This window comes from Budorcas taxicolor, chromosome 25, assembly GCF_023091745.1.
Source record: "Budorcas taxicolor isolate Tak-1 chromosome 25, Takin1.1, whole genome shotgun sequence".
Classification (NCBI taxonomy): Eukaryota; Metazoa; Chordata; class Mammalia; order Artiodactyla; family Bovidae; genus Budorcas; species Budorcas taxicolor.
Genome location: NC_068934.1, coordinates 26,811,989 through 26,839,647, shown reverse-complemented (window position 1 = coordinate 26,839,647; position 27,659 = coordinate 26,811,989). Strand labels below are relative to the sequence as shown.

The following is a 27,659-nucleotide window of genomic DNA, read 5'->3' as shown; positions in this document are numbered from 1 at the left end:
AAAATCCATCAGCATAAAGTGGACAGAGGAGGCTGGTGGGCTACAGTCCACAGGGTTGCCAAGACTCGAACATGACTGAACACGTGTGCACAACAAAGCCTTTCAGAGAATTCAGTGAGATTGCCATGTTTCACATTAAAAAAATCAACTGTATTTCTCTACACTAATTTTTTTTTATTTTACTTTACTTTACAATACTGTACTGGTTTTGCCATACATCAACATGAATCCGCCACAGGTGTACATGTGTTCCCAACCCTGAACCCCCTTCCCACCTCCCTCCCCATACCATCTCTCTGGGTCATCTCAGTGCACCAGCCCCAAGCATCCTGTATCCTGCATCAAACCTAGACAGGTGATTTGTTTCTTATATGATATTATACATGTTTCAATGTCATTCTCCCAAATCATCCCACCCTCTCCCTTTTGGACTCCCACAGAGTCCAAAAGACTGTTCTATACATCTGTCTACACTATTTTTTAACAGCTAAAAAATACAACACAAAATAGCATCAAAGCATTAACTACCTAGGGAAAAAGCTTTAAAAATACACGAATATTTACAGAACAATTTTAGTTTGTTAAGGGATAAAAAGTGGGGATGTGGGAATGCCATGTTCATGGAGAAGATGTCAGTAAAGATGTCAGTTCTCCTTGGATTAATTTATAAATTCAGTTCAGTGCTAATCAAAAATTCCCAGTGGAATTTTTTTAGGAACCCAACAGATTTATTCTTTATGGATGAATGAAGGGCCATGAATAATGATATCAATTAAAAAATAAGAGCCAAGAGGGAACATGCCCTAGTCTCTGAGTTGCATGAGCTTGAGATTTACCCCAAGTGGGGAGACAATTCTGAATGGTGTGTCTGTGTCTTTAGGTCAGAGGGCATCCCTGGGGCCGTGAGAACTGAGAGCTGTTTGCAGTACCAGTTATATTCAAAACAGGCATCAGGGAAGGGGATCCGCACAGCTTTAAAGATCCTTCTCACTCCGGGTCTGGATGAAATAATTTCACATCAAGTAATGGATGCCCACGGAGAAGTGTGTGTACCATCCCCTGCCTCACCATCCTATGGGGAATGTTAAAATGGTGTTGGGCCACCCGAGGATGATTCACAAGAGATGGGATGGAGAAGGTGAGGATCCAGCAGGCATCCTCTTTCATGCTCCCTGCACCAGTGGGAGCAGTGTGGCCAGCGCTCTGTGGTGTCCAGGAACAGGTTTGTTACTTGAGGTGGGGAGCAGGCCAGGGAAAGAGGAGTGTGAATAGGGAATGGAACACACTGGGGAGTGAAAGTTTCCCTGGGATGGATACAAGCAGGTGGTGGAGGAGTTGGAGAGTGTACTGTCTGGGTTGTGATTGTGGAGTAGCAGGCTGGGGGCAAAAATGTGCAAAAGTTGAGAAAAAAGGAGGCACTTGTACTTAACTGCAGAGAAGGCAATGGCACCCCACTCCAGTACTCTTGCCTGGAAAATCCCATGCGTAGAGGAGCCTGGTGGGCTGCAGTCCATGGGGTTGCTAAGAGTCGGACACGACTGAGCAACTTCACTTTCACTCTTCACTTTCATGCATTGGAGAAGGACATGGCAACCCACTCCAGTGTTCTTGCCTGGAGAATCCCAGGGACGGAGGAGCCTGGTGGGCTGCCGTCTATGGGGTTGCTGCCATCCATGGGGTCGCACAGAGGCAGAAGCTCACGTCATCGTTACCCCTAGTCTTTCTCTGAGTGACACCTGTCCCAGCTTCTCTTCTGACCTGGAGTCTCCTTGCTGCAAGCTCCCCATTCCTGGGAGTAACTGTTGGCTAGTTTGAACACTTTCACCTGACTCTTGGCATAGAGGCTGATTCTTGGCATAGGAGCCTGGAGCTCCTGAATCAGGCTGGGGGCTTCAGAAAAATGGGGGCTCTACTTTGGGCAGTGTGCCCATCTAGCAAGTCTACCAAGCATGCACTACTGGGGGTATGGAAAGAAGACACTTTGTGCAAGAGAGATGTGAGTCTCTGTTTAGGCTGAGAATCAACTTGGTTCAAAGTAAATTGGATGGCCAATCACTTGGAACTGGATGTACTTTTTTGTTTATTGAACCACTGTGTCGTAAGTCACGCTTCTCAGAAGAAAGACTAAGGGAAAGCAGCGAGTTCCAGGATGTTTAGGACACAGGGAGCTAAACAAGGGTTTTGCTAATTAATCAGATTGAGGCAGATTCTTCCAGTAAATGTAAAAGTTCGACTTTGTTCAATCATAAGCAGTATATGTCTCGTTAGATTTTCCTGCCAATGACTATAGAAGGGAAAGGAGTCTCTTTTTGAAATAACATTTATTGTTCATCTAGAATTAAAACCTTTTCTATTTTATAAAATTGAAAAATATGCTTAATAATCTAGATATTTGAAGAGACTAGCAAGTACAGAAGGTTTAATATGATTCATAAGATGTACTTAGTGTTAAACACTTGAAATTTAAACTAAAAATAAGATGAATTATTGGGACTTTAAAAATTTCCCCTCTCATCACTTATGTGTGAAATCTAAAATATGACACAAATGAATTTATTTACAAAAATATATTCACAGATATATTTATTTACAAAATATATTCACAGATATAGAAAAGAAACCTGGTTACCAAAGGAGAAAGAGGGGTGGGGGGAAGGGATAAATTAGGAGTTTGGGATTAGTAGATACACACAACTATATTTGGGGTTTCCCTGTTGGCTCAGTGTTAAGGAATTTGCCTGCCAATGCAGGAGACGCGGGTTCGATCCCTGGGTCAAGAAGATCCCCTGAAGAAGGAAATGGCAACCCACTCCAGAATAATTGCTTGGGGAGTCCCATGGACAGAGGAACCTGGCGGTGTATAGTCCACGAGGTAGCAGAATTGGACATAACTTGGTGAATAAACAACAATAACAACTACTATATATAAAATAAACAACAAGGTCCTACTGTATAGCACAGGGAACCATATTCAATATCCCATAATAAACCATAATGGAAAAGAATACAAAAAAGAATGTATATATATATGCACACAAATATATATATGTATATAACTGAATCACGTTGCTGTATACCAGAAATTAATGCAATGTTGTAAATCAACTCTACTTCAATAAAAACAACAACAACAAAATTTCCCCTCCTCATGAGTTCTTCATTTCACCAATACTGCACAATTCCATGAGAGATTTGGGGTTTTGAATTGTCAGTAACTCAGTACTCCCTTTTGCAAGTGTTTAAAAGGAAAGAAAATAAAGCATCTTAAAACACAATCAGAGCCTTTTTTGTACGTTGTATGTTGAGAGACAGCACCAGTTGCAGACTCTCAGTGTGGCCTGTTGCTGACGGTGGGCTGGTGACATAATCCCAGCATGCTCCTCAATACTTGTCCTTTATCTTGACCCATTCCATCAGTTAGAGTCCAGAAGGCTTCAGAAGAGCAATAGCCTCAGCCAGCAGCAGCCTTTGGGGGAAGAGACTCAGAATTATGTACAGACAGTTCCGAATGGGAAGTTCCTGGTGCCTAGAAAAAGCAGATTCTATACTAGTAGGAACGCGTACTGTCTTCATGAGAGTTTGTGGGCTTGGCAAGAAGGGACGCACACCAAACAGAATTAGGAGTTCATATCTTTAATTAAATCGGTGATCTTTTTACATGTGTAATGGTAAGCTTGCTAAGTAGAAGAAACAGGAAGAAAATAATTTCCCCCATCTTCCCTACTGCAGTAATGGATAGTCCACTGGCTGGAGGAAATAAATGAGCAGGAAACCTCTGACAGCTGAGTTATTTCTCATTTTATGAATTTTAAGGCAGACAGGATGGGAATGAGTAATGAAGTTAGCATCTGTTGTTCCTTGGGAGGAGATAATCTTATGGGAATTAGTGACACCTTGCCTTCCCTTTTCTTTCACTATACTTTTTGTACATAGTCTTTCCCTTTTATTCATTGGCATCTAACTGATTTTATCATCAAATAAATAAGAGCTTTCTCTCTACACATGTATAATCATTTCCCCCAATTACAAGTCTCATTTTTATGAAGCCATAGCCTGGATCTGGTTATTTCTTGTCCCCTCTCCCTGCCACATGTGCCCAACATCTAGGATAGTGGCTGTTGCATTGAAGGTTGGATGAATGAATAAAAGAATGAACATGTCATTGTAGAAATTCTAAAAACCCAGAATAAGATAAACACCACTACCTAGAAGCACAGATATTGTTTGATGTGCAAATTCCTAGCTTCTGTTTCACGCTGAGAGAATGTCTTTTAACAAACATGGAATCATATTCTATTTCGCTTTTTTCCCCTTGGATGTTAATTATGCTTCTCCGGGTCAGTAAACACTCTTCCACAGTATGAGTATCTGACAGAGTAGAAGTCATTCTAGGAGTGCCCCAATCCAGGGCTTGGCTCTCGATGCTGCTTCCAAGCTCAGGTGGCTGAGTTTTAGTGTCTGTGATGGGAACTCGGTGTCACAATCTCTACTGGGAAGGTATACTGGTGTTTTGTAATGAGACTTTCTATCAGTGATAAGCATGGGAAATGGAAGGGGCAAAGTTCTGGTTTCTGCTCTCTGAAGCTGAGGTTGCTGTGTCCAGTAGTGTTCTCCCAAACCAAGTCATCCAGCCTGGAATTACTGTAACCTATCCTTCATATTTTTAAGAGGTACACCACTTCTCAGAAGAGAGCATTGCTCAGGTATGGAGGCAAGAGCCTGGAGAAGAAAGAGCACTGACCAAGGCATTGTGTGCGTCCTTGGTTTTGGTACTTGAGTGAGCCATTTATAGTCTCTAAAGCTTCTCCATAGAAAGAAGTTTGGGAGTGGACTGTTTCTTTTTTAAAAAATTTATTGGAGGATAGTTGATTTACAATGTTGTGTTAGTTCCAGGTGTACAGTAAAGTGAATCAGTTATACATACATCAACTGTTTAAAAGATTCTTTCCCCATATAGGTCATTACAAAATTTTTTCCCCATATAGGTTATTACCAAATTCAGACTTAAATTGAAGAAAGTAGGGAAAACTGCTAGACCATTCAGGTATGACTTAAATCAAATCCCTTATGATTATACAGTGGAAGTGAGAAATAGATTTAAGGGCCTAGATCTGATAGATAGAGTGCCTGATGAACTATGGAATGAGGTTTGTGACACTGTACAGGAGACAGGGATCAAGACAATCGCCATGGGAAAGAAATGCAAAAAAGGAAAATGGCTGTCTGGGGAGGCCTTACAAATAGCTGTGTAAATAAGAGAGATGAAAAGCAAAGGAGAAAAGGAAAGATAGAAGCATCTGAATGCAGAGTTCCAAAGAATAGCAAGAAGAGATGAGAAAGCCTTCTTCAGTGATCAATGCAAAGAAATAGAGGAAAACAACAGAATGGGAAAGACTAGAGATCTCTTCAAGAAAATTAGAGATACCAATGGAATATTTCATGCAAAGATGGGCTCGATAAAGGACAGAAATGGTCTGGACCTAACAGAAGCAGAAGATATTAAGAAGAGGTGGCAAGAATACACAGAAGAACTGTACAAAAAGATCTTCACGACCCAGATAATCATGATGATGTGATCACTAATCTAGAGCCAGACATCTTGGAATGTGAAGTCAAGTGGGCCTTGGAAAGCATCACTACGAACAAAGCTAGTGGAGGTGATGGAATTCCAGTTGAGCTGTTTCAAACCCTGAAAGATGATGCTGTGAAAGTGCTGCACTCAATATGCCAGCAAATGTGGAAAACTCAGCAGTGGCCACAGGACTGGAAAAGGTCAGTTTTCATTCCAATTCCAAAGAAAGCCAATGCCAAAGAATGCTCAAACTACCGCACAGTTGCACTCATCTCACATGCTAGTAAAGTAATGCTCAAAATTCTCCAAGCCAGGCTTCAGCAATACGTGAACCATGAACTCCCTGATGTTCAAGCTGGTTTTAGAAAAGGCAGAGGAACCAGAGATCAAATTGACAACATCCACTGGATCATGGAAAAAGCAAGAGAGTTCCAGAAAAACATCTATTTCTGCTTTATTGACTATGCCAAAGCTTTTGACTGTGTGGATCACAATCAACTGTGGAAAATTCTGAAAGAGATGGGAATACCAGACCACCTAACCTGCCTCTTGAGAAATCTGTATGCAGGTCAGGAAGCAACAGTTAGAACTGCACTTGGAAAAACAGATTAGTTCCAAATAGGAAAAGGAGTACATCAAGGCTGTATATTGTCACCCTGCTTATTTAACTTCTATGCAGAGTACATCATGAGAAACACTGGACTGGAAGAAACACAAGCTGGAATCAAGATTGCCGGGAGAAATATCAAGAACCTCAGATATGCAGATGATACCACCGTTATGGCAGAAAGTGAAGAGGAACTAAAAAGCCTCTTGATGAAAGTGAAAGAGGAGAGTGAAAAAGTTGGCTTAAAGCTCAACATTCAGAAAATGAAGATCATGGCATCTGGTCCCATCACTTCATGGGAAATAGATGGGGAAACAGTGGAAACAGTGTCAGACTTTTTTTGGGGGGGGTCCAAAATCACTGCAGATGGTGACTGCAGCCATGCAATTAAAAGACGCTTACTCCTTGGAAGAAAAGTTATGACCAACCTAGATAGTATATTCAAAAGCAGAGACATTACTTTGCCGACTAAGGTCCGTCTAGTCAAGGCTATGGTTTTTCCTGTGGTCATGTATGGATGTGAGAGTTGAACTGTGAAGAAGGCTGATGGGCAAAGAATTGATGCTTTTGAACTGTGGTGTTGGAGAAGACTCTTGAGAGTCGCTTGGACTGCAAGGAGATCCAACCAGTCCATTCTGAAGGAGATCAGCCCTGGGATTTCTTTGGAAGGAATGGTGCTAAAGCTGAAACTCCAGTACTTTAGCCACCTCATGAGAAGAGTTGACTCACTGGAAATGACTCTGATGCTGGGAGGGATTGGGGGCAGGAGGAGAAGGGGTCGACAGAGGATGAGATGGCTGGATGGCATCACTGACTCGATGGACGTGGGTCTGAGTGAACTCCAGGAGATGGTGATGAACAGGGAGGCCTGGCATGCTGTGATTCATGGGGTCTCAAAGAGTCGGACATGACTGAGCGACTGAACTGAACTGAACTGAGGCTGAAAGAGCATCCTCTAATCAGACACCTTCCAACCACCAGGGGGCCTCCATCCTGGAGCTCCACACTCTTCATCTCCTGATGACCCTGCCTCAGCCCTTCTACCCCTGACAGCAGACACCAGGCAGATCAGAACTGCCTATTTCCTCAAGCTTGCACAACCAGGGAAATGACCTGTGGATGAGGAAACCATCGGTGTCCAGTAAGTCACCATTTGCAGATATGTAGGAGAAATCACCTGCAGGGACTCTCCCCGGGCACCAGTCCAGCTGTTCTCCTCACCCCTGACCCTCCCAGGGATGGCTCAGTATAAATACAGCCATCTGTCCACAGCAGGCAGGGGCCAGCAGCTCTCCTCCACTGGGGATCAGGTGAGAAACCACTTCAAGGAGCCATTTCTTTGAGAACATTTGCTTTAAAACATAACTCTTCTGATTTCTCTTTCTCCTATATGCGGTCAGTGCTGGCAGTGTGGTGCATGGGAAATGCTCTTTGATTAACGACAGGCTGCTGTAGTAAGACACAGCTTGGAACCAACTGTCCTCTTCTTCCATCAAAACCATCTAGGTGATCGCTTAGACAGTCTTGGGTTCAGGGCTGGTGGGTTCAGAATTGAGGGCTTGAGGCTGCGAGTAAGGTCTGACTGCAGTGTGTCCTAGCAGGATCACTGAGAGTCTAGTGGAGATGAACAGCCAGGCTCTCCTCGACATACAAACCCCAGGCGGAGAGGGGTGCAGGGCTCGTCCGTGTCTCCCTGACTCTCTCCTTTCCTTTCAGCACAATGAAGCTCTTCACAGGCCTCATTCTCTGCTCCTTGGTGCTGGGAGTCCACAGCCAGTGGCTGTCCTTCCTTGGTGAGGCATATGAAGGTAAGGCCGATGGAGGGGCAATAGCATCCTTGGGCCTCTAGGCTTCACCCTAAACACCCCTGAGGGTCGGAGCTGCCATCCTAGGAGGTGTTCCTGTAAGTGATAGAATATGACAGGTGTTAGGGGAGTATTTTCAGACAGATTGGAAAGCACAGGATTTATGTCCATCAGGTACTAGAGAAAGAACAAGCATCATTCCCAGCTGAAATAGCAGTTTGAATGGAAGACACAAAACAAGTCTGAAATGGAACGAACTTTCCCTCAGACCAATTGCATGAAGTAGGGGGAAAGCGGTCCATGTGTTCTCCTCTCCCGTCTTTCCAGCCCTGCTCCTCCCTCCCTCCCTTCCTCTCTTCCTTCCTTCCATTTCCTGGTTGGATAATTCAGAGACCTTCAGAGCACCTTGTTTGCCCTTCCTGTACTCAGTGATGCTCTCCCTGCTTTAGTCTGTTTCCTATCTTTTCCTAGCTGTTAAACTTACAAAAAATAAAGGTATGTATGTGTGGCGTTGGGGGGGAACCTAATATCATATGAAAGCCTCCACCAGGAACTCAGCCCTTTCACACAAATCAAGTGACCCACTGTCTTGCTCTGCCCAGGGCTGGGGAGTTTTCCAGGACACTAGTAGCACTAGCTGGGGCTGTTCCACAAAGACAGGGGCAGTTCTGGTCAAGCTGGGACAGTTGGTCACCTATCTACCTGCAGAAATCCTCCGTGAGGGGGCATCCTCCTCCACCTGAAGGGGAGAAAGTCGAGGCTTAGAGCAGCGAGTCCGTCGCCCAGGGACTGAGCGCCCGTCAGCAGGTGGCAGGACCAAGGTGGGAACCCAGCTGAGCTTGAGGCCCAGGCTCTCACCGAGTAGACTTCTCCCAGCACCACTTCCTCAAGCCAGGGGCTGAGCAATCTTGGCTGCAGTTTGGAGTCACCTGGGGGGCCATGAAAACTATTGCTGCCTGAGCCCAGCCCAGAGATGGGGAGCTGATTGGCTTGGGCTGTGAGGGCTCAGGGGCCTTTCAGTGTCTCCCCAGATTATTGGAAAGTGCAGCCAGGGCTGAGGAAAAGACCCACTGCCTCAAGCAGCCCACATCATCGGTACCGTCCACTAGAGAGTTCTCAGGATTCTGTTCACTCACCTAACAGGCAGGGGAATCAAGTCCCAAGTGATCGTTTTATGAGGCAGGAATACATTTCTTAGGCGTCAGAGCAGAGCAGCTGTATGTCTGCCCCTTTCTCAGAACCTGTCCCGCGTGTCACCTCCTCACTCACCCACTTCCCCCGGAGCTTATCATGTGCAGCTTCCTCTACAACAGCGGTTCTGGACCCAGGGCAACTGTGTCCTGGGGACGTTTGGTGATGTTTGGGGGCATTTTCGGTTGTCATACTGGGGAACAGTTTGAGAGGTCTAGGATGCCGCTAGACATGTTATGATATCCAGGACAGCCCTGAACAGCAACAATGTACCTGGTCTCAAGTTTCAATAGAATGCTGCTGAGCAATCCTGTCCTATAATAACTCCCTCTGTCCTTAAACATATCAGGTAGAGCCCTCACTGAGATGCAGCACAGAGACAGCACCACAGGGGTCAGACCAACAGCTCCCACAGCTGCGGCCCCTCCCCCGCCCCACCCCAGTGACTCTCATTCCAGTACCAGGAGCAGGCAACTGGGCATAAGGAGTGCTCTTCTCACCCTACGGCATCTGTGGTGCTATGACCACAGGCTGAAACCGAGTCAGTGGAAGATTTCTCATTCCTTGATTCTTCTGTAAGCTGTGTCACAGTTTTCTCTCCCCTGATAATCCTTACTCCATGTGCTTTGCTTTCCAGGGGCTAAAGACATGTGGAGAGCCTACTCTGACATGAGAGAGGCTGAATACAAAGATGCAGACAAATACTTCCACGCCCGCGGAAACTATGACGCTGCCCAAAGGGGACCGGGGGGTGTCTGGGCTGCTAAAGTGATCAGGTACCAGGGCCCCTGGGGATGCAGGGATGCGTGAGCAGACTTGGCTGCCTAGGACAACGTGGAGGGGCCAAGCCCTGGAGAACTTTCCAGTAGGGCCGTGGGTTCTCCTACTATTAAGCACCCTCCTGCTCTGTGCCCAGTGTGAGGTCTGAGTGGCCGAAGACCAGAGCAAGGCTGGTGAGACAGGTGACTCTCCACCCTCCCTCTATGGGTGCTATTCACCCAGCACAGGGCTGAGGTGGGCTGAGTCCAGGAAGCCTCAGGGTTATAGCCTCCCTTTCCTTGGCTCCTCTCAGAGTCATTGATCCCTTGGAAAGACGAGAGATGGGGAGGGTGGGGCTGTGGCTCATAGTCCTGAATTAATCCCCTCCCTGCCCTCCTCCTTTCCAGTAACGGCAGAGAGGCTCTTCAGGGAATCACAGACCCTCTGTTCAAGGGTATGACCAGGGACCAGGTACGAGAGGACACGAAGGCTGACCAGTTTGCTAACGAATGGGGCCGGAGTGGCAAAGACCCCAACCACTTCAGACCTCCTGGCCTGCCTGACAAGTACTGAGCTGCCTCTCTCTCTGCTCAGGGGACGGGGCTGTGAGTCCCCAAGTGAGGGACAATGACCTAGAGAGTTCTCTGTCCTCAGAAGGCAGCAGATTTAATAAATGCTTAAGAGATGGAATCCTGAGACTGTGTGTCATTCTTTAGTTTAAAGACAGCCTGTCACTTCCCAGGAGTGATGGCAGGACCCCGACGTGAAGGCTGAGCCTGTGCCTGTGTGTTTGGTTCTGGACACAATCTCAGCATCATTCAGGACAGACCCCTCTCCAGCCTCCCCTAATCAGACCCGCTCCCTCTCCAGGCCCCTCTGGGGACCCTAGGGCCCTTTCCAGGCCCTTTGCTGTCAGGCCTTCTCACTCCCTGCAGTCGTGTCCTGTCCCCCCGCTGTTGTGGGATCCAGTCCCCTAGCCTGTCCTCAGAGCTCTCTGTGTGGGGTCAAGAGACACTGTCCTAGAAGGTAGAACTGTAGAATTCTCCTGGGACTAAGCTATGAGTCACACATCACTTCCCTCCATACAGGGAAAGAGTGTGACAGAACTCTGCCTTCCCAGGAACTGAGACAGGTACCCAGAGGTGCCCAATAAATGTTTGTGGAACTGAACATGTTGATGGAAGCTGGAGTCTTCGAGTCAGACTCTGGGGAGAAAGGCCTGCTGGCACCATATGGATGGTTAAAGCTCTGTGGAGGACGAGCCTGTGACTGCAGGGCCCCAGGAATCCCTGGCGACCTGGACCCTGCCCTGTGCCCACATGAGCCCGTTGAGCCCCAGGACTCTCAGGACCCCATTTCTCCTCCTAAGGAAGCCTGAGCTGGGAGAGCACTGGCCATCACGCTGGGCTCCTCAGTGGCTGGGGGCCTGACTCTGGCACAAGCCCGGGCAGCCCCATCCCCACTTCTTCCTCCCCAGTCACTGTGTTGCTACTTCAAGCCTCTCTGTGTCCTGACTCTCCACTGCCCAGCCAGGTGCATCCTGACCCACCTCACTCCAGGCCTTATCCCCAGGGATCTCTTCCCAAACCAAGAAGGCACATTTGCTTTGGGAAGACCAGTCTCACGACACCTGTCCTGGAAACTGCATCTTTGACTCCAGTTGTTTCTCATCAACACCAGAGCCAACCCCTGACTCAACTGTTAACTGGTCTCAGCTCATTTAACCTAAGAAATCATTCTCAGATGAGTTTCCCTTACCTTCATCCTCACTATCTTTGGGTCAAACAAAATACTATTTTCACTTCTAGAGTGAATGTCAGCTATGTGGATACACACTTCCAGGGCACTTTAAGAGAAGCCTCCTCAGAAGCACAGACCAATGGCTATCCAAACTCTGCTGGGGTGTGGGAAGCTGAGGCATAGTAATCATAGAGGCCATCATTTCCTTTCATTGTAAATGTTCTAACTCTGCATGCATCATTTGATTTACCACAAAGGCTTTGCAGGTCTCAGTTGAAGAAATGAGGCTTGGAGGTAAGGGATCTGGACCTTGCTCCAGGTCACACCTGTAGTAGGTGAGCAGCCAGGACTGCAGGCTGGTGTGTCTGACTCCAGGAGAGCAGGGATGTGGTGTCAAGACGGAGAGGTTCAGAGGCGGGGACTCTCTACTCCACGGATCTCCAGCGTGAGCGCCCTTATGCCCAAGAGATGCCTGACTGGTTACAGACACACCACAGCTTGTTCTCCTCATGTGAACAGTGCCTTGCAGGGTCCTTGCCCTCGGTATCTGCTTCCTTAATAAATTCCCACATTGAAAACCCAGACTTCAGTCCATGTCACTCTTCACTCTGGCTCCTTTTCCTCTTCCTCTTTATCGTCAAATCTGAGAGTCTGCCCACCTGCATGTTCTGCTTCCTCACTTCTGACTCACACTAGAACCCACACCAGCCTGACCTCTGTCCCCACCACTCAACAAAACAGCTCTGGTCACCAGTGACCTCCCAGGTGCCAAGACAATTGACATGTTTCTCTTCCTGTATCAGGAGGACTCTGAGCCACACTCAGCACAGTTGTCCTCTCCCTCCTTTTTGGAAGAAAACAGTATCTATATGTTGATGGCTCTGAAAATTCTCTCTCCTTCTGAGAATCTCATTTCCGAGCTCCATGCTTATATATCTGATTTCCCTCTAGACATCTCTGATTTGATGACTTCCAGAGATTTCACACTCAATGTGTCCCAAAGGGAGCTCCCATCTCCCCCACGGGAATTCATACTCAGGCCCCTCCATTTAAGTAAATGATCCGATTATTCCCTCTGTTGCTCAGCCCAGAAATTCGGGCATGTCCTTGAGGCTTCCTTTCCCTTTACCCCACATCCAGTCCACTAACAAGTCCTGTGATTCAACTTCCAAAATTCATCTCTAGTCCGTCAGCCTGCTCTCATATGCATCTCCATGCTCCTGGCCACAACATTTCTCACCTGGGTTCTTGCAACAGCTGTCTAACCAGTCTCCCCATCTTCATGGCTTTCCCCTCTGCTTAAGGTGACTGTATAATTTTTCATCTAAACCAAGTCACTTTCCACTGAGGAAAAGGACCTTATTGATGATTATACATGGATGGCAGGAATAAACTGAAATTGTCCTGGGTAAAAGAGAGCACGTATTTACCCCACCTCTCAGTCTAGCGTACAAATTATATTCAGGTCATGTCTCTTCCCCACTTAAATTCTTCCATGGGTTCCCATTTCCCTAGAATGTAATCCGTTGTGCACTGTCCCTGGCAATCCTCCAGCATCATCTCAGGCCACACCCTCCCACATCATCTCAGGCCACACTCTCCCAGGCTCCCTGTCCCTTCATCTCACCAACAAGCCAGGCTTTTATTTGGCACAGGACCTTTGCATATGACATTTTCTCTGTTCAGAATGCTCTTCTGCTTGTTCTCCATATGACTGTGTGTTTCTCACCTGTGGAGCTCTCCTGAGATCACCCTTTCTTGAGAGAGGCCTTCCTGGTCATCCCGGCTGATCTACTCTGGTTATTCTGTACTTTTTGCCAATTTTAATATGTGACTCTTGTACTAAATTTTTGGTTTATTCCTCTGAATTTTTTTTTTGATTTGGTTTTGATCCATCTTCCTCCCTTCTATTATAGAATCAGTGAGAGAAGTGACCATTTCTTTCTTGCTTATATCTGAATACCCAGTCCTGGCACATAATGGAATTTCAACGAGTGCTTATTGGAAATTAAAAAATGAATAATTGAATTCATGTATTGTTTATTAGTAAAAAGTTTCCTTTCAAAGAAGGTCGGGCTAGCTTAAGAAACAGAAAGGAGCTAAGGAAGAGGGAGACACTGAAGATAAAGAAGTTACAGTAAAGTCAGGAAAAGCAGGAGGCAGGGGATCAAGCCCACAAGGGATGGTGGGCCAGCAGGGGAGCAGAAACCTCTCTGGCTCTGAGGAAGGAAGGAAGGTGAAGATACTGGGGTTGGGGAAGCTGCACATGGGAGAGGAGGACATGGAACTTATAAGAAGCCGTTTGTAGCTGCTGTTATTGTAGGCGACTATCCCTGGGACTCATTACACCCCAGGATGTCTGCCCATTTTCTTGTCTGTCTTTAGAGCAAGCAGGTAGGAAACCCAAAGGTATGTCTCTCCTCCTGTGTGTCATCCTCGTGTCCACAGTGCCTGTCATAGTGCCTCACAGATAGCAGTTGCTTTTTGAATATCTGGCGAAATGAATGACTGTAGTCTGAAAAGAGGTACCGTTCAGAAGTGGTCAGAACTGTGAGGAGGGTTGGGAGTTGCACAAAGTATAGCCGTGGTTTGGATCTGCAAAATGTGGTGATGGCTCACACTGAGGCGACTGCTAAATCTGTACCAATATCATACTAAGAGACCAGTCAAAATGATATAATTTTACTTCATCATGGAAAATATTTAATTTTCTCTAGCAATGTTTTTCACACTCATAGAAATAAAAATTAGAAACCCCATATGCAAATAAACTATTAGTCACTGTAGTAGCTGAAGAAAAGCCTTGAGAGAAAGGAAAGAATATTTTGAATTTCCAAAGTATTTTGTTGACTATCAGAGGGGCAAGTTAGCAGAGAATATTCTGTGAGACTGCTGCTGCTAGTGCTAAGTCACTTTAGTCGTGTCCGACTCTGTGCAACCCCATAGACGGCAGCCTACCAGGCTCCTTCGTCCCTGGGATTCTCCAGGCAAGAACACTGGAGTGGGTTGCCATTTCCTTCTCCAATACATGAAAGTGAAAAGTGAAAGTGAAGTCACTCAGTCGTATCCGACTCTTAGCCACCCCATAGACGGCAGCCCACCAGGCTCCCTTGTCCCTGAGATTCTCCAGGCAAGAACACTGGAGTGGGTTGCCATTTCCTTCTCCAATGCATGAAAGTGAAAAGTGAAAGTGAAGTCACTCAGTCGTATCTGACTCTTAGCCACCCCACTGACTGCAGCCCACCAGGTTCCTCCATCCATGGGATTTTCCAGGCAAGAGTACTGGAGTGGGGTGCCATTGCCTTCTCCTACTCTGTAAGAACAGAGGAAGGGAAAAGGGTCACACTGCATGTCTCTGAGTCTAGGACCTCTAGATTGAAAGATGCATTACTGTTTATACACCACCAAGAAAAAAGATGTTACCATTTAGATTCAGGCATAATGTTCAGACACACGTTTCCTTATCACTTTGTATGTTTATTTTACACTTACTAGGAGAGTTCTTTTAAACTTAGACATAGATTTTAATCTTATGTCACTCCTGTGTGTGAACAAAAAGAAAAGTATACACAAAATTAACCCTAGTACAATGACAACCTTTTCATGAGTGCTTCCTAATTATTAGGGAATGTAAGACATGTACTAATTTCAGAATTATATAACCAAGAGATGTGCATCGTAGAAGTGATGTAATATGAGGTTTAAATTTAAACCTACACAAGTTCTCTCTCTCCTCTCTTTATATAAATATATACATATATAAGTAGGTAGGTAGATAGAAAAAGGGAGCACTCATTCTCGCTCTTGCTCTCTCTCTATATATATATACATATATATATACACACAGGGGATCATCCTGACCCAGGGATCAAACTCATGTCTCCTGTATCTCTTGCATTGCAGGCAGATACCTTACCCTCTGAGCCATCAGGGAAGCCCTGTATATATAAAGTGTGTGTGCGTGTGTGTGTGTGTGTGTGCATGCACATGTGTGTGTGTATATATATATATATATATGTGTATATATATATATATATATGGGTTTCCAGGTGATGCACTGGTAAAGAATCTGCCTACTAATGCAGAAGACACCTGAAGGAGGAAATAGCAACCTATTCCAGTATTCCTGCCTGGGGAATTCCATGGACAGAGGAGCATGGCAGGTTATAGTCCATGGAGTCACAAAAAGCCAGACAAGTGAGCACGCACATAGTTATATGCACATATATGTAAACATATACATACATAAATATATTAATTATTGAGCTATTATTAATCACCAAGTGCAATGGTGGTGCTCCTGAGGTGAAGTCCACCTTCACACCGCCCCTCAGCCATGGAGGACCTTCCCAGAGAGGAGCAGGTTATCCACAATGGATTCTGACGACGCTGCACAGTCCAAGGCCCCTCCCTAGCTGAGGTGTCACCTCACCTGGCCCAGCACTGCCTTTTCTCTAACCTCACTGGTCTTGCCAGCAGGTTCCAGTGGACCTCCCAGAATGACCGGGAGCCTCTTCTCTTCCTGCAGAGATGGCAGATCGGAAAAGGCTCACCCCATCTCCTTCCTAGTCACACTCCACCGCTGCCTTTTCAACTTTACTGGCATGGGTGCTCCATTCACAGCTCCTACACATGTAAACTCTCTCAAGAACTCACCACACTGCCCTCTATTTGGATAGGGGCATCAGAATGAGCTGGCAGTGTCCGCAGTGAGCGTGCACCCAGCTGAGAGATGAACAGACATTTTTGTTTTTTTCTTGGCACCCTGAATCAATTGCCAGAAATCGCCTGCCTCCACAAATGCTGCACTCCCCGGGAGACTGACCGCCCTGCGGTCTTCCCTCCCCTCCTCGGGCATCTCCTCCGCGGACCAGGGGTGGGCTGGGGGAGGGGGCGGTGTTGACTGTGGAGCCAGCGCTGCTGCCTCTTCCCCGGCTTTGGGAGCTCACGAGGTCTGGCGCTGCTTGCTGGATGCCCTCTCTAGGGGTGGGGTCCTCGGAGCCCTGTCCTCAGCTGTGGGTGATGGAAAAGCAGCAGCACTCAGCAGCCTGTTTTCACACCCAGCTGCCAAGGGAGCTCTTGCACAATCCTCTAATTTCCCAGGGTCACTTTTTGAAATCTCTAATTATGGGAAAGAAGAGCCAGGTCCTCTCCAAGAACGGTGTGTTCGGTTTACACACACATTTATTACCTATGGAGTCCTGTCAAACCACACTGTGTAAAACATATTTACAAAATCTCCTGTGAGTGACTCACTCGTATGTTTCCTGAAAGAATTGGGCAAATGGACAAGAACTCAGGCTGGCCAGGGTGCCTCGCTCCTGAACCATCCGACCTGGGAGGAGCCAGTGCACTGAGACCTCCCTTTACTCTCTGCAGGGTGGACTTAGACCATCCAGAACAGTCTCACGTGGCGTCTGCAAAACCTCACGTCACCCTTTAGTAAAGACGCCTCCAGAGCTCCTTAATCCTTCTGTTCACTCTCCAACTCCCTCTTCATGCTCCCCCGGCACGCGGCAGGGGCTGGGCCAGGCCCGGGGGACCTGAGACAGACCAGGCCAGTGCTCCCACGTGAGGAACATTCCACTGGAGAGTTATGACTAAGCAAATCAGCATTTAAGAGAACTGAATTAAAATATATCGTACATTTATTTATGTGCCACAACACGCAGTGTGAGCTCTATGACCTGAGGCTAAGAATCCCAAGGCTCCATCCTCACAGACTAGATGTGAATTTCAGCTTTGCCACTGTGACAGGGAAGGGTAGTAACATGCAAACATTATCACGGTAAGTTGTGCAGCAAAAAAGCAGAATATAAAATAATAGCTCATATACCACCCTGTTTTGTTTATGTGTTCATATGTCTACATACACTTAGATAATAGACTGGAAACAAAGTTTCTACAGAGGTTCTTCCTGCCCCTCTCTGTCTTGTCCAGGCTCAGGAAATTAGTATTGCTCTTATTTTTGTCTTTATACTTATTTTATATTGCTCAAGTTTCCTTGCTGAAGATGTTCATTCAGTGAGATTAATCAAGCCTGGCTGTGTCGAGTGCTTTCCTAGGCACTGAATATTGTTGTAGAGAAAATCAACTTACTTCCTGTCCTCATGAGGATGAGATAAGGAAAAACAGCAAGTGTCCACTTACAATGTAGTTGACCTATATATTCCTTTCTCTCTACACGCACACCCCACAACAGCACTAAATGTGCAAACACATATATGTACATAAATAATGCACATGAATTCATAAAGATTATGATAAGATAAAAATTGATAAATGTGTCAGAGTCACAAGTAAAAATTCATAATGGAAAATAATAGGGAAAGGACATCAGTAATTTTCATATTCCATATTCTATTATTAATCCTGTTCTTTTCTTCTCCATATAATTTCTTTTTCTCTCAGGACTGAATCTCTTTCAGGGTTAAAGTGTGGTTCCAGCACTTGGCCTGGTAAACTATACAACCTACTAATCTCTGGAGAAAGAATTTTTGTAAGAAATAGAAAATGTTCCATCTCTCCTGCAGCTACAAGAATAGCAAATAGAAGAATAAAACCTGTATCGACAAAGGTTATTTTTAACAAAGGAGTTTTTTTTAATGACAACAAAAGATACATCAGAGATAGTCACTATGTCCTATGACAGCAACCCTCTAATATTTTATTTATACTTTAGATATTAATTTATGTCTTTGAAGCAAAATTCTTTTCTGATAGAAGCTGTTAGACTGGAAAAGCGGATAGCGGGTTCATTCCAAGGCAAGAGCACAGAGCTATAGAAATCCTCCCCATTGCTGTAGGGTGTGTGAGCTGGGCTGCCCCTCTGGACTTCAGAGTGACACTTTACTGTGAAACTGAGGGTATGCACACCAGCTCTGTCCCTCCTGTGATACACAAGTCATGGTGCAGGTATCGTTTGTATTGATCTGACACTTAAAACATGACTGCTTGTCGGTTTTAGTTTTCTGATTATTAATGATTTGTGTATCTCTTTGTGAGTTTATTTATTATTGCATGTTGTCTGTAAACTGTTTTTTTTCCTAACACTTCACCCATTTTTCTATTGGGGCTGCCTTCTTGTCTTTATTGACTCACAGAAGTTCCTTGTATTTTTGAAATATTAATCCCTTGCCATATTTTAGATATCTTTTCCCTTTCTTCATCTACAACTATATTCTTATTGTTGATGTAGTCAAATTTACCACTTCCTGATTTGGGGTTTGTGCCTTTGAAATCTAAGAAATTCTACAACATCTCTAGATCATAAATATATTCTTTCATATTATTATTAACTTTATAGTTATCTCACATTTATGTATTTAATACTTCTAGAGTTGACTTATGTATGTGTATTAGGTAAGGGTCTAATTTTCCAGGCAAGAATTCTGGAGTGGGTTGCCATTCCCTTCTGCAGAGAATCTTCCCAAGCCAGGGATCGAACCTGTGTCTCCTGCATTACAAGCAGAATCTTTACCATCTGAGCCATCAGGAAAGCCCTGTTAGGTGAGGGCCCAGCTTTATTTTTCTCTTTCCAAAACTATTAAATCATCCTATCTTCAGTGATTTGTGATGTCTTCTCGATCATATACTAACGTCCTATACATGGGACCCTAGCTCTGCACTCTCTATTCTGTCCCATTGGTCAATATGTCTGTAGTTGAGCAAATACTATTTTTATTACTGCATTTTGCTGTTTATCTTAACACCTGGTAAAGTAAGTCCCTCTTGTTAATACTCTCCTTTTTTGAGGCTGACTTTTCTGTGTATGGACTTTTATTTATCTATATGAATTTTGAAGTAATCATCTTATGTTCCAGAAAAATTCAGCTGAGATTTTCAGGGTTAAATGTCTGAATTAATCTGGGGTTGAATCAACATCCTTAATGTTAAGTCATCCCATCAGTGAGCTAGAAACTTCTCTCCATGTTTGAATCATACTTTAAGGTGTTTGCTAGAGGTCTGACACACCTTCTCCATTGGACTTCTATGAATTACTGGTGAAAGTAATTGCGAGGAATTTTATAGTTTTGCTGTTACTATGAATAGTTTATTGTTTTGGTCATGTTTTCTATTTGGGTATTTCTACTATGGAAAAACCTGTTGGTTTTTGGATCAAATGTGAGCCATCTTATTAAATTTCCTAATTAATTGTAATAATCTGCTGATTTTGTGGCTTGGGCAGTTTATAATTATACCAATGAAAAAATTTTTTACTTTTTTTTAAATTTTATTTTTTAATTGAAAGACGATTGCTTTACAGAATTTTGTTGCTTTCTATCAAACCTCAACATGAATCAGCCATAGGAATACATGTGATGACAATTTTATCTCTGCTTTTCTAATCCTTATATCTCTTCTTTCTATTTACTATGGCATTGGTCAGGGCTCCCAGAACCGTGTTAGACAATAGTGGTGACAGTGAGCATTCTTCGCTCATTCCTGATCCTTCAAGCAATGGGCTAAAAGTTTTTCCATTATAAAATATGTTAATTTTATGAAATTAATTTTATTTCATCTTAATTTTATAAAATTAAGAATGTTCCATTTGAAATGTAATTTACTAAAGCATTTTTTCTCTCTCTCTTGAAAAATTCTTCTTATCATTGATTTATAATGCTTGTTAGTTTCTGCTATACAGCAAAGTGTATTGACAAGATATATTCCACTATTTTTTACATTCTTTCCCCATATAGGTCACTGCAGAGTATTAAGAAGAGTTCCCGCTGCTATATGGTAGGTCCTTATTAATTATTTATTTTATATATAGTATTACGTGTTTGTCAATCCCAGGCTCCCAATTTATTCCTCATCACCCCCTGCGTAATACCCTGGACACTACAAGGTTTTTTCCCTACATCTGTGAATCTATCTTAAAGGATTTTTTAAAAGAAACATAACTTTAGCTTTATCACACTCTTTTCTGATCAATTAAGATAATATTATTTTTCTCCTTTAGGCTAATAATGTGATGAATTACATTAATTGTAGTCATAATACTGACCAATTCTTGCATTCCAAGAGGAAACCTCACTCGGTTATGAGGGATTTTTAATGCTCATATTCGGTTTGGTAACACTATGCTCTGTTTGAATTGTTTGCACCTTTAGAGGTGAAATGAGACTGTTCTTTTCTTGTACTGCCCATCTCTTACTTTGGAATCAATTAGTCTACTTCTTTAAAACGAGCTATACATCTCTACTCTTGATTAATTTTCTACACCAACCTGTGTAACATACTATTAACTATCCCCTGAGATTTTAGCAGACTCTCCTGGAAAACCACTGGCCTTAGTAGGGGATACTGGGAAGAAGAAAGCTGTGATAGCCACTTTTGCTTATTTAATACTTAACTAACTTCCTAAAGACATCTATGTTTCTTTGCACTAAAAAAAAAGGCTATTCCTTCATCTAAATTAGCAAATGATGTGCCACCGTGAGTTGATTAAATGGAGATCTGAGGCTCCATGTTAAGTTTAACTTTGAACCAGGAAAGAGGAATTCAGATTAATCTCACTCACTTGGGTCTGTGTGGAGAGTCTACCTCTGTGAACTGGGTCTAACCAGCTCAGAATAGTGCTGCTGAAGACCTTTTATGCTGAGAGACGCTACAGTCATTGCAAAGAGTTTCATGTTGTGCTGTGTTGTAGCTGTTGTTGGCGTTGACTGTTGTGGCTTCTACCAGAAGTCACTGGGTGTACACACCTGACTGTGGGTGTAGTCTCACCTGTAAGTTGCCAGCAGTTTGCTGAGAGGAGAAACGCGGTGGATCTGGTCTCTTAGATGGTTGTTTCTAGGTTTGGAGTGACTGGCGTCAGATTTGTGTGCAATGCTAGGAAGTCGGTCTTTCCTTATGACACCAGCAGTCTGTGGAGGCTGTTTTCCTACACTCTTGGACCAGGGGCAGAGTGAGGAGCCCCCTCGAGCAGAGATGATCCCCTCCTAGCAGGTCACCTCAGAATCAGGGGGCTGCTGCCCTCTACCAGATAAACAGAGATCCTCAGGAAGCTCAGAGCAGCTGTGCAGTATATTTCCTTTTCTGATGTGTCAATTCCAGCCCTCATGTGTCTTTTTTTTCCCTTGAGAAAAAAAAAGTGCAACCAAATAATCAACAATATACACGGCATTAATAATTTCTTCAGTGCTATTTTCTTTCAATCTCCCTGGTGAACTGAAGGATGAAGAGGAGGGAAGCCAGCCTTTCTGGTCCTAAAGCTGTGTTTCCTTTCCTTTGGGTAAACTGTGAACCTCACAGTCCTGTCTGTCTGTCTCTCTCTCTCTCTGCCGTGTAGTAGAATTACAGGGTTTGGCTTTAGAGAAACTACACATCCTCCCAACTGCTAGTGAAAGAAGCGCTGTCAGTGTGAGGAGAGAATATCCCCCCTTCTCCTGCAGCTGCAAAAAATACAGATTTCTCTATATCAAACACTTTGGGACCTAGGCCACAAGTGTTATTAATAGTCAGAGTGTATCCTGTGGGTTTTGTTTTTTGGTTGCACAGCTTTGGTGTTCTTCTCTTCTCTTAATTATAACAGAAAATGAAGGTCTCTTAAACCTCTCAGTAGTCTTATCACACATGGCTATTAAGGAAGCAGTACCTCCTAATATATTAACCAGGTCTCTTTCAAAAATAAAACAATTTGCTAATTGTCACTCACTATTAACTATTAATCTGAAACAAGAGGCACCAACAGACACCATCTCTGCAAACCAGGACACAGCTTTTCATGGAAGACTCCTGGGAAATCCCTTTAAGGCCTGAAGACTCTGAAATCATCATGACAGGATGGTTTTCTTTTGCAGGACAAACAAGTAAAAAGAGCTGACCACTACTGTCTTCTATTGTTCCAAGCATGGCCCTGCAAGGAACTGGGTGTTCCTTCCAAAGACAGAGTGCCGTAAGTAACAAGGAAGAGAATTTGCAATGCTTGACTTGGTGTCTAGAAATCGTACTTACTTTGTCTCTAATGATTCTATCAAACAAGAAATGACTGGAATGATGCAAGAAAGTGGGAAGTGGAATTCCAGTATCAAATGGCTCCAAAAAGAGTCAAAGAGTTGCAAAAGAATGTGATCACTGACCCCTGATTTCTGCCCCAAGGAAGGCAGAAGAAGAGATGTGTACATCACAGCCCCCCTCTGAGGAGCTGCCCCAAGGCATGTTCAGGGCCGATGACTAGATGGTGACAACATCCCCTCTCCCCACCATGTCTACTCCTGGGACCAAGTCAGCTAAGCCACCTCAGGGACCTACACTACCCTGACCTCAGGGAACCCCAACTTTCCCAAGGAGTGTAAGTTCTGTTGAGAACATTTAAATACTGCTTAGCTTTGCCTTGGATAAAAAGCAAACAGAGCAATCCTTTAGACAGTTATCTGCCCTACGTGTTCATCTCATTACACCTACAGGAAATAAAATATGTCCCAGACCCAGAAAGAGGCATCATCCTATTTCTGAGAGGTTCTACTCTAAGACAGGGCTTCTCAGGTGGCTCCGTGGTAAAGAATCCGCCTGCAGTGCAGGAGACGTGGGTTCTATCCCTGGGTCAGGAAGATCCCCTGGAGAAGGAAATGTCCACGCACTCCAGTACTGTTCCCTGGAGAGTCCCACAGAGGAGCCTGAGGGGCTACAGCCCATGGAGTCACTGAAGAGTTGGATGTGAACTTGGTGACTAAACAACAACAAATCCAAGACCGCGGTTCCCGGGCCACAGCGTCATCCTCAGCCGGCGTGCTTCCTCCTGGGACAGTGCTCTTCTTTCTAACATCCTGCTCACATTTCCCCGAGCCTTGTAACAAATTGGAAATGCTTCGCCCTCCTTCTTCTCGGGATTACTACTTGAGCACAAGTCCCACATCCTTCCAGACTCTAGTTTGCCATCTCCCCTTGTCTCAGTTCACAGGTCTCCATGATTTGCTTGCATCTGTCTTGGAGATGGCGTCCCTGTGTCTCCAATGCACGGCTCACGTTCCTTCTCTCCTGTGAACACTCCAGGCAAGAATCCTGAGGTGGTGCTCCTGGGCTGGGCCTTACTTGCCCTCCTGCTGTCCTCAGGCTTCCAGCCCAGGGACCCACTGTCAGGAAGAGCAGTTCCATGTCCTCTGGGTCCCCACCATCTCTGACATATTACACATGCATCTTCCCTCCTCCTCTGGGAAATCCAGTGACCTTTGAAATTTCCCTTTAGGATGAAGAGGCAGAGATGGCGCACGGAGTTCATCAGAGACGCCATCCCCAAGAGAGCACCCACATGAAATTTCCTCCCAAGATTATCTTCCTGAACTCACAGAATAAAGCCCAGTCCTGCTTTTCTGATTGATACACCTTTTCTTTGACATCATACACGCCAGCATTTTTGTGATAAATCAGCTTTCTCTGTATCCTTCCTGAACCTTTATCCTGATAATTTAACAGACATCTGGACTTTTCCTGTTCATTTCTATGGTGTCATTTCTACACGATATCATAGCAAATTCCTCACCGTAGTTCAACCTTCCTGGGACTGCAATGACCTCTCAATATGACCTACTGTTATGACCATCAACAGCATCTGACCATGAATACACTTGAAGCTGGAAGACTGCCTTTTCCAGGGCTGAATCCACCCCGTGTGTGCACTGGAAGTTTGATTTTCCTGAGTTTTATCTCCTTCCTTTCCTGCTGCTATAGCCTGAGGTCCCAGCTTCATCCTGAGCTGTCCCTTATAAGGGACCCGTTCTGCTGTTTCATTTGCCCTGTTGCTCACATTCTTTACTCAACTCTTTTTCTAATGTTAATCTTTGGAATTCCCAGGTGGCTCAGGTGGTAAAGAATCCACTTGCCATGCAAGAGACCCAGATTCAACCCCTGGGTCAGGAAGCTCCGCTGGAGAAGGCAATGGAGTATTCTTGCCTGCCACTCCAGTATTCTTGCCTGGAGAATTCCATGGAGAGAGGAGCCTCGTGGGTTACAGTCCATGGGGTCCAAAAGAGTTGGACAAAACTGAGCAACTAAGCCCACACACGCTTCACAGCAAAAGTCAGTAGATTACGGTGGGGGATGAAAAACACATTTGTCTCCTGAAGTGAGACTAGAAACAGGCAGGAAAAAGCCCAACATGCTACATTCTGAAAGTTGCCAGATTGCACAATCTAGGAAAATTAGATGTGAGTGGAGAATAACACTGCTGTTTTGAATGCTGGGTTCTGGTCAGGAGGGATTTCCCAAATTTTCTTTCCTTCTCTCTTTTTTTTGCTTCCACCCCATTTCTCATTTGCTCCACTGGCCAAGTGTCAGTATATAAAGCACCGGCCCCGTCTCCCAGGCAGGCAGCACAGGCAGCTCAGCTTCACCAGGAGCCTCAGCAGCAGGTCACAGCCAAAGGTGAGGAGCTAGAACTCCCCAACACTTTTCCTCTTTGGAGACTTTCTCTTCAGCAGCATTCTTGTGCTGCAGCCCAGCTCTCTGCTTCCTTCCTGAATCCACTGTTCTGACCATTAGACTCCACCAGATGTGAGCACTTCAGGGAGTAGGGCTCTCCTTGTCTGCGTCTCCTGCGCAGGCAGTGATGGGGTGGGCACGCGGGCCACAGACACCTGTGCCTCGTTCACCTCGTCTCGTATCACAGAAAGGCGGCATGAACAGACTCCTCTTGCCTTTGGGAAACTTGCAGTGCAGCTGGGTTTCTGGCTGATAGAGGATGACTGGACTGGAAAGTGGCTTATGCTAAAATCACGTTGCAATCCTTCATGCAGGAAATAACTAGGATTCCCAGGATTCAGTGGAAATGAGAGCTGGATCCTCCGTGTTACAACCTATCCTCTATCTATCTATCGAGATAAAATTCAGAGGGGTTTATGTTTGGAATGTAAGAGTGTATCCACATTACAACTCAGCCCCAAGCCCTGTCATTCTTGGCTGAGTCCACTCATCTCTCTGTTGCAGGATGAACCTTTCCACGGGCATCATTTTCTGCTTCCTGATCCTGGGCGTCAGCAGCCAGGGATGGGGGACATTCCTCAGGGAAGCTGGTCAAGGTAAGGACCAAAGGATGGGCCAGGGGAGGCTGTCTGCTTCCAGGCTGGGAGTATTCTATATCCACAGCCTTTCTCAGTATCGTCCTTCTCAAGCTGTGGTCAGAGCCTTTCCTGCTATTTCCAGGTGGAGGTTCATTGTATAAGCAAACATCCTTTAAATAAAGAGCAATGACCTCTTCTTCAAACACATCACACACCTCCAGAAACAAAGTTCCAACAGACTTAGAATGAAATCAAACAGAATAAACCTTGTACCAAGCGTTATACTCACAACTTCAGATCAGGAAAGTAAGTGAGAAGTAAAGAAGTATTCATTTCAAGCCAATATAATAATCTCCAAGGGCTTAGTCGAAGGCTGAAACCTAGAATCAGTGGGAGGAAATGATTTATTTCTCTCTTTCACCAAAACATGATCACATGCATCTCATCATTTTCTTTTCCTCCCAGGGGCTAAAGACATGTGGAGAGCCTACAGAGACATGAAAGAAGCCAACTACAAGGGTGCAGACAAATACTTCCACGCCCGCGGAAACTATGACGCTGCCCAGAGGGGACCGGGGGGCGCCTGGGCTGCTAAAGTGATCAGGTACCAGGGCCCCTGGGGATGCAGGGATGGGTGAGCAGAGCTTGGCTGCCTAGGACAACCTGGAGGGGCCAAGCCCTGGTAAACTTTCCTGTAGGCTGTGGGCCCTCCTCCTCTTACGCACCCTCCTGCTCTGTGCCCAGTGTGAGGTCTGAGTGGCTGAAGAGCAGAGCAACTTGGTGGGACAGGCGACTCTCCACCCTCCCCCTATGGGTGCTGTTCACCCAGCACAGGGCTGAGGTGGGCAGAGCCCAGGGAGCCTCAGGGTTGTAGCCCCCCTTTCCTTGGCTCCTCTCAGAGGCATTGATCCCTTGGAAAGAGGGAAGGTGGGGAGGGTGGGGCTGTGGCTCATAGTCCTGGATTAATCCCCTCCCTGCCTTCCTTTCCAGTAACGGCAGAGAGACTATTCAGGGGATCACAGACCCTCTGCTCAAGGGTATGACCAGGGACCAGGTACGGAAGGATTCGAAGGCCGACCAGTTTGCCAACGAATGGGGCCGGAGCGGCAAAGACCCCAACCACTTCAGACCTGCTGGCCTGCCTGACAAGTACTGAGCTGCCTCTCTCTGCTCAGAAGACGGGGCTGTGAGTCCCCAGGGGCAGGGACACTGACCTAGAGTTCTGTGTCCTCAGAAAGCAGCAGATCTAATAAATGCTTAAGAGATGGAATCCTGAGACTGTGTGTCATTCTTGGTATAAGGACAGCCTGTTAGTTCCAGGAGTGATGGCTGGACACCGACGTGAAGGCTGAGCCTGTGCCTGTGTGTTTGGTTCTGGACACAATCTCAGCATCATTCAGGACAGACCCCTCTCCAGCCTCCCCTAATCAGACCCGCTCCCTCTCCTGGCCCCTCTGGGGACACTGGGGCCCTTTCCAGGCCCTTCGCTGTCAGGCCTTCTCACTCCCTGCAGTCGTGTCCTATCCCCTCGCTGTCGTGGGGTCTAGTCCCCTAGCTTGTCCTCGGAGCTCTCTGTGTGGGGCGTGGACACGGCCCAGGAGGACGGAGGGTGGAATCCTGCTCCAGAGACTGCCACCTTGATCCCTGTTCATTTCTCAGCAGCACCTACAAGTCCAACCACGAGCCACTCTCTGTCTGTGCCTCCGGAACCGCCTCCAGGGCTGCTCCCTTCCCTCTATTTCCTTGCCTTCTACACGTTCCCAGCAACAAACGTGTCAAGAAGTGGAGGAATAGTGACAACATCAAAATTCAGAGCCAGGCGGCTTTTGCGTTGGATATGATTCATGTCCTTGAGAGGAAGTCTTTTTCCCCTCCTGGTTCTTTTCAACCTGGGGAAGCCAGCAGCAGTTACCTCTTACTGAGGAAAACAGTGTCTCTAATGGGAGGGGTTTGGGTCTGTGGTTGTTGTTTAGTCGCTAAGTCAT

The 27,659-nt window shown here is 45.6% G+C and overlaps 1 protein-coding gene across 1 annotated transcript; it reads left to right on the top strand.

The window, feature by feature from the left end:
• The first annotated feature begins 7,899 nt into the window (after nucleotides 1-7,899).
• On the top strand, nucleotides 7,900-26,936 carry LOC128068516 (serum amyloid A-3 protein-like). The gene is made up of 6 exons (XM_052661639.1): nucleotides 7,900-7,987; nucleotides 9,813-9,951; nucleotides 13,094-13,096; nucleotides 25,601-25,692; nucleotides 26,140-26,278; nucleotides 26,665-26,936. Exons 1-6 carry the CDS (start codon nucleotides 7,900-7,902, stop codon nucleotides 26,828-26,830), a joined length of 627 nt encoding a protein of 208 aa, XP_052517599.1. The 3' UTR covers nucleotides 26,831-26,936.
• Nucleotides 26,937-27,659: the final 723 nt, after the last annotated feature.

What these genes read in the sequence shown, in the direction of transcription:
- LOC128068516 (XM_052661639.1), top strand. Translation starts at nt 7,900, where the DNA reads ATGAAGCTCTTCACAGGCCTCATTCTCTGCTCCTTGGTGCTGGGAGTC. An exon ending in CCTTGGTGAGGCATATGAAG is followed by an intron (nt 7,988 to 9,812) that starts GTAAGGCCGATG and finishes TTTGCTTTCCAG; the next exon opens with GGGCTAAAGACATGTGGAGA. An exon ending in CCTCAGGGAAGCTGGTCAAG is followed by an intron (nt 25,693 to 26,139) that starts GTAAGGACCAAA and finishes TTTTCCTCCCAG; the next exon opens with GGGCTAAAGACATGTGGAGA.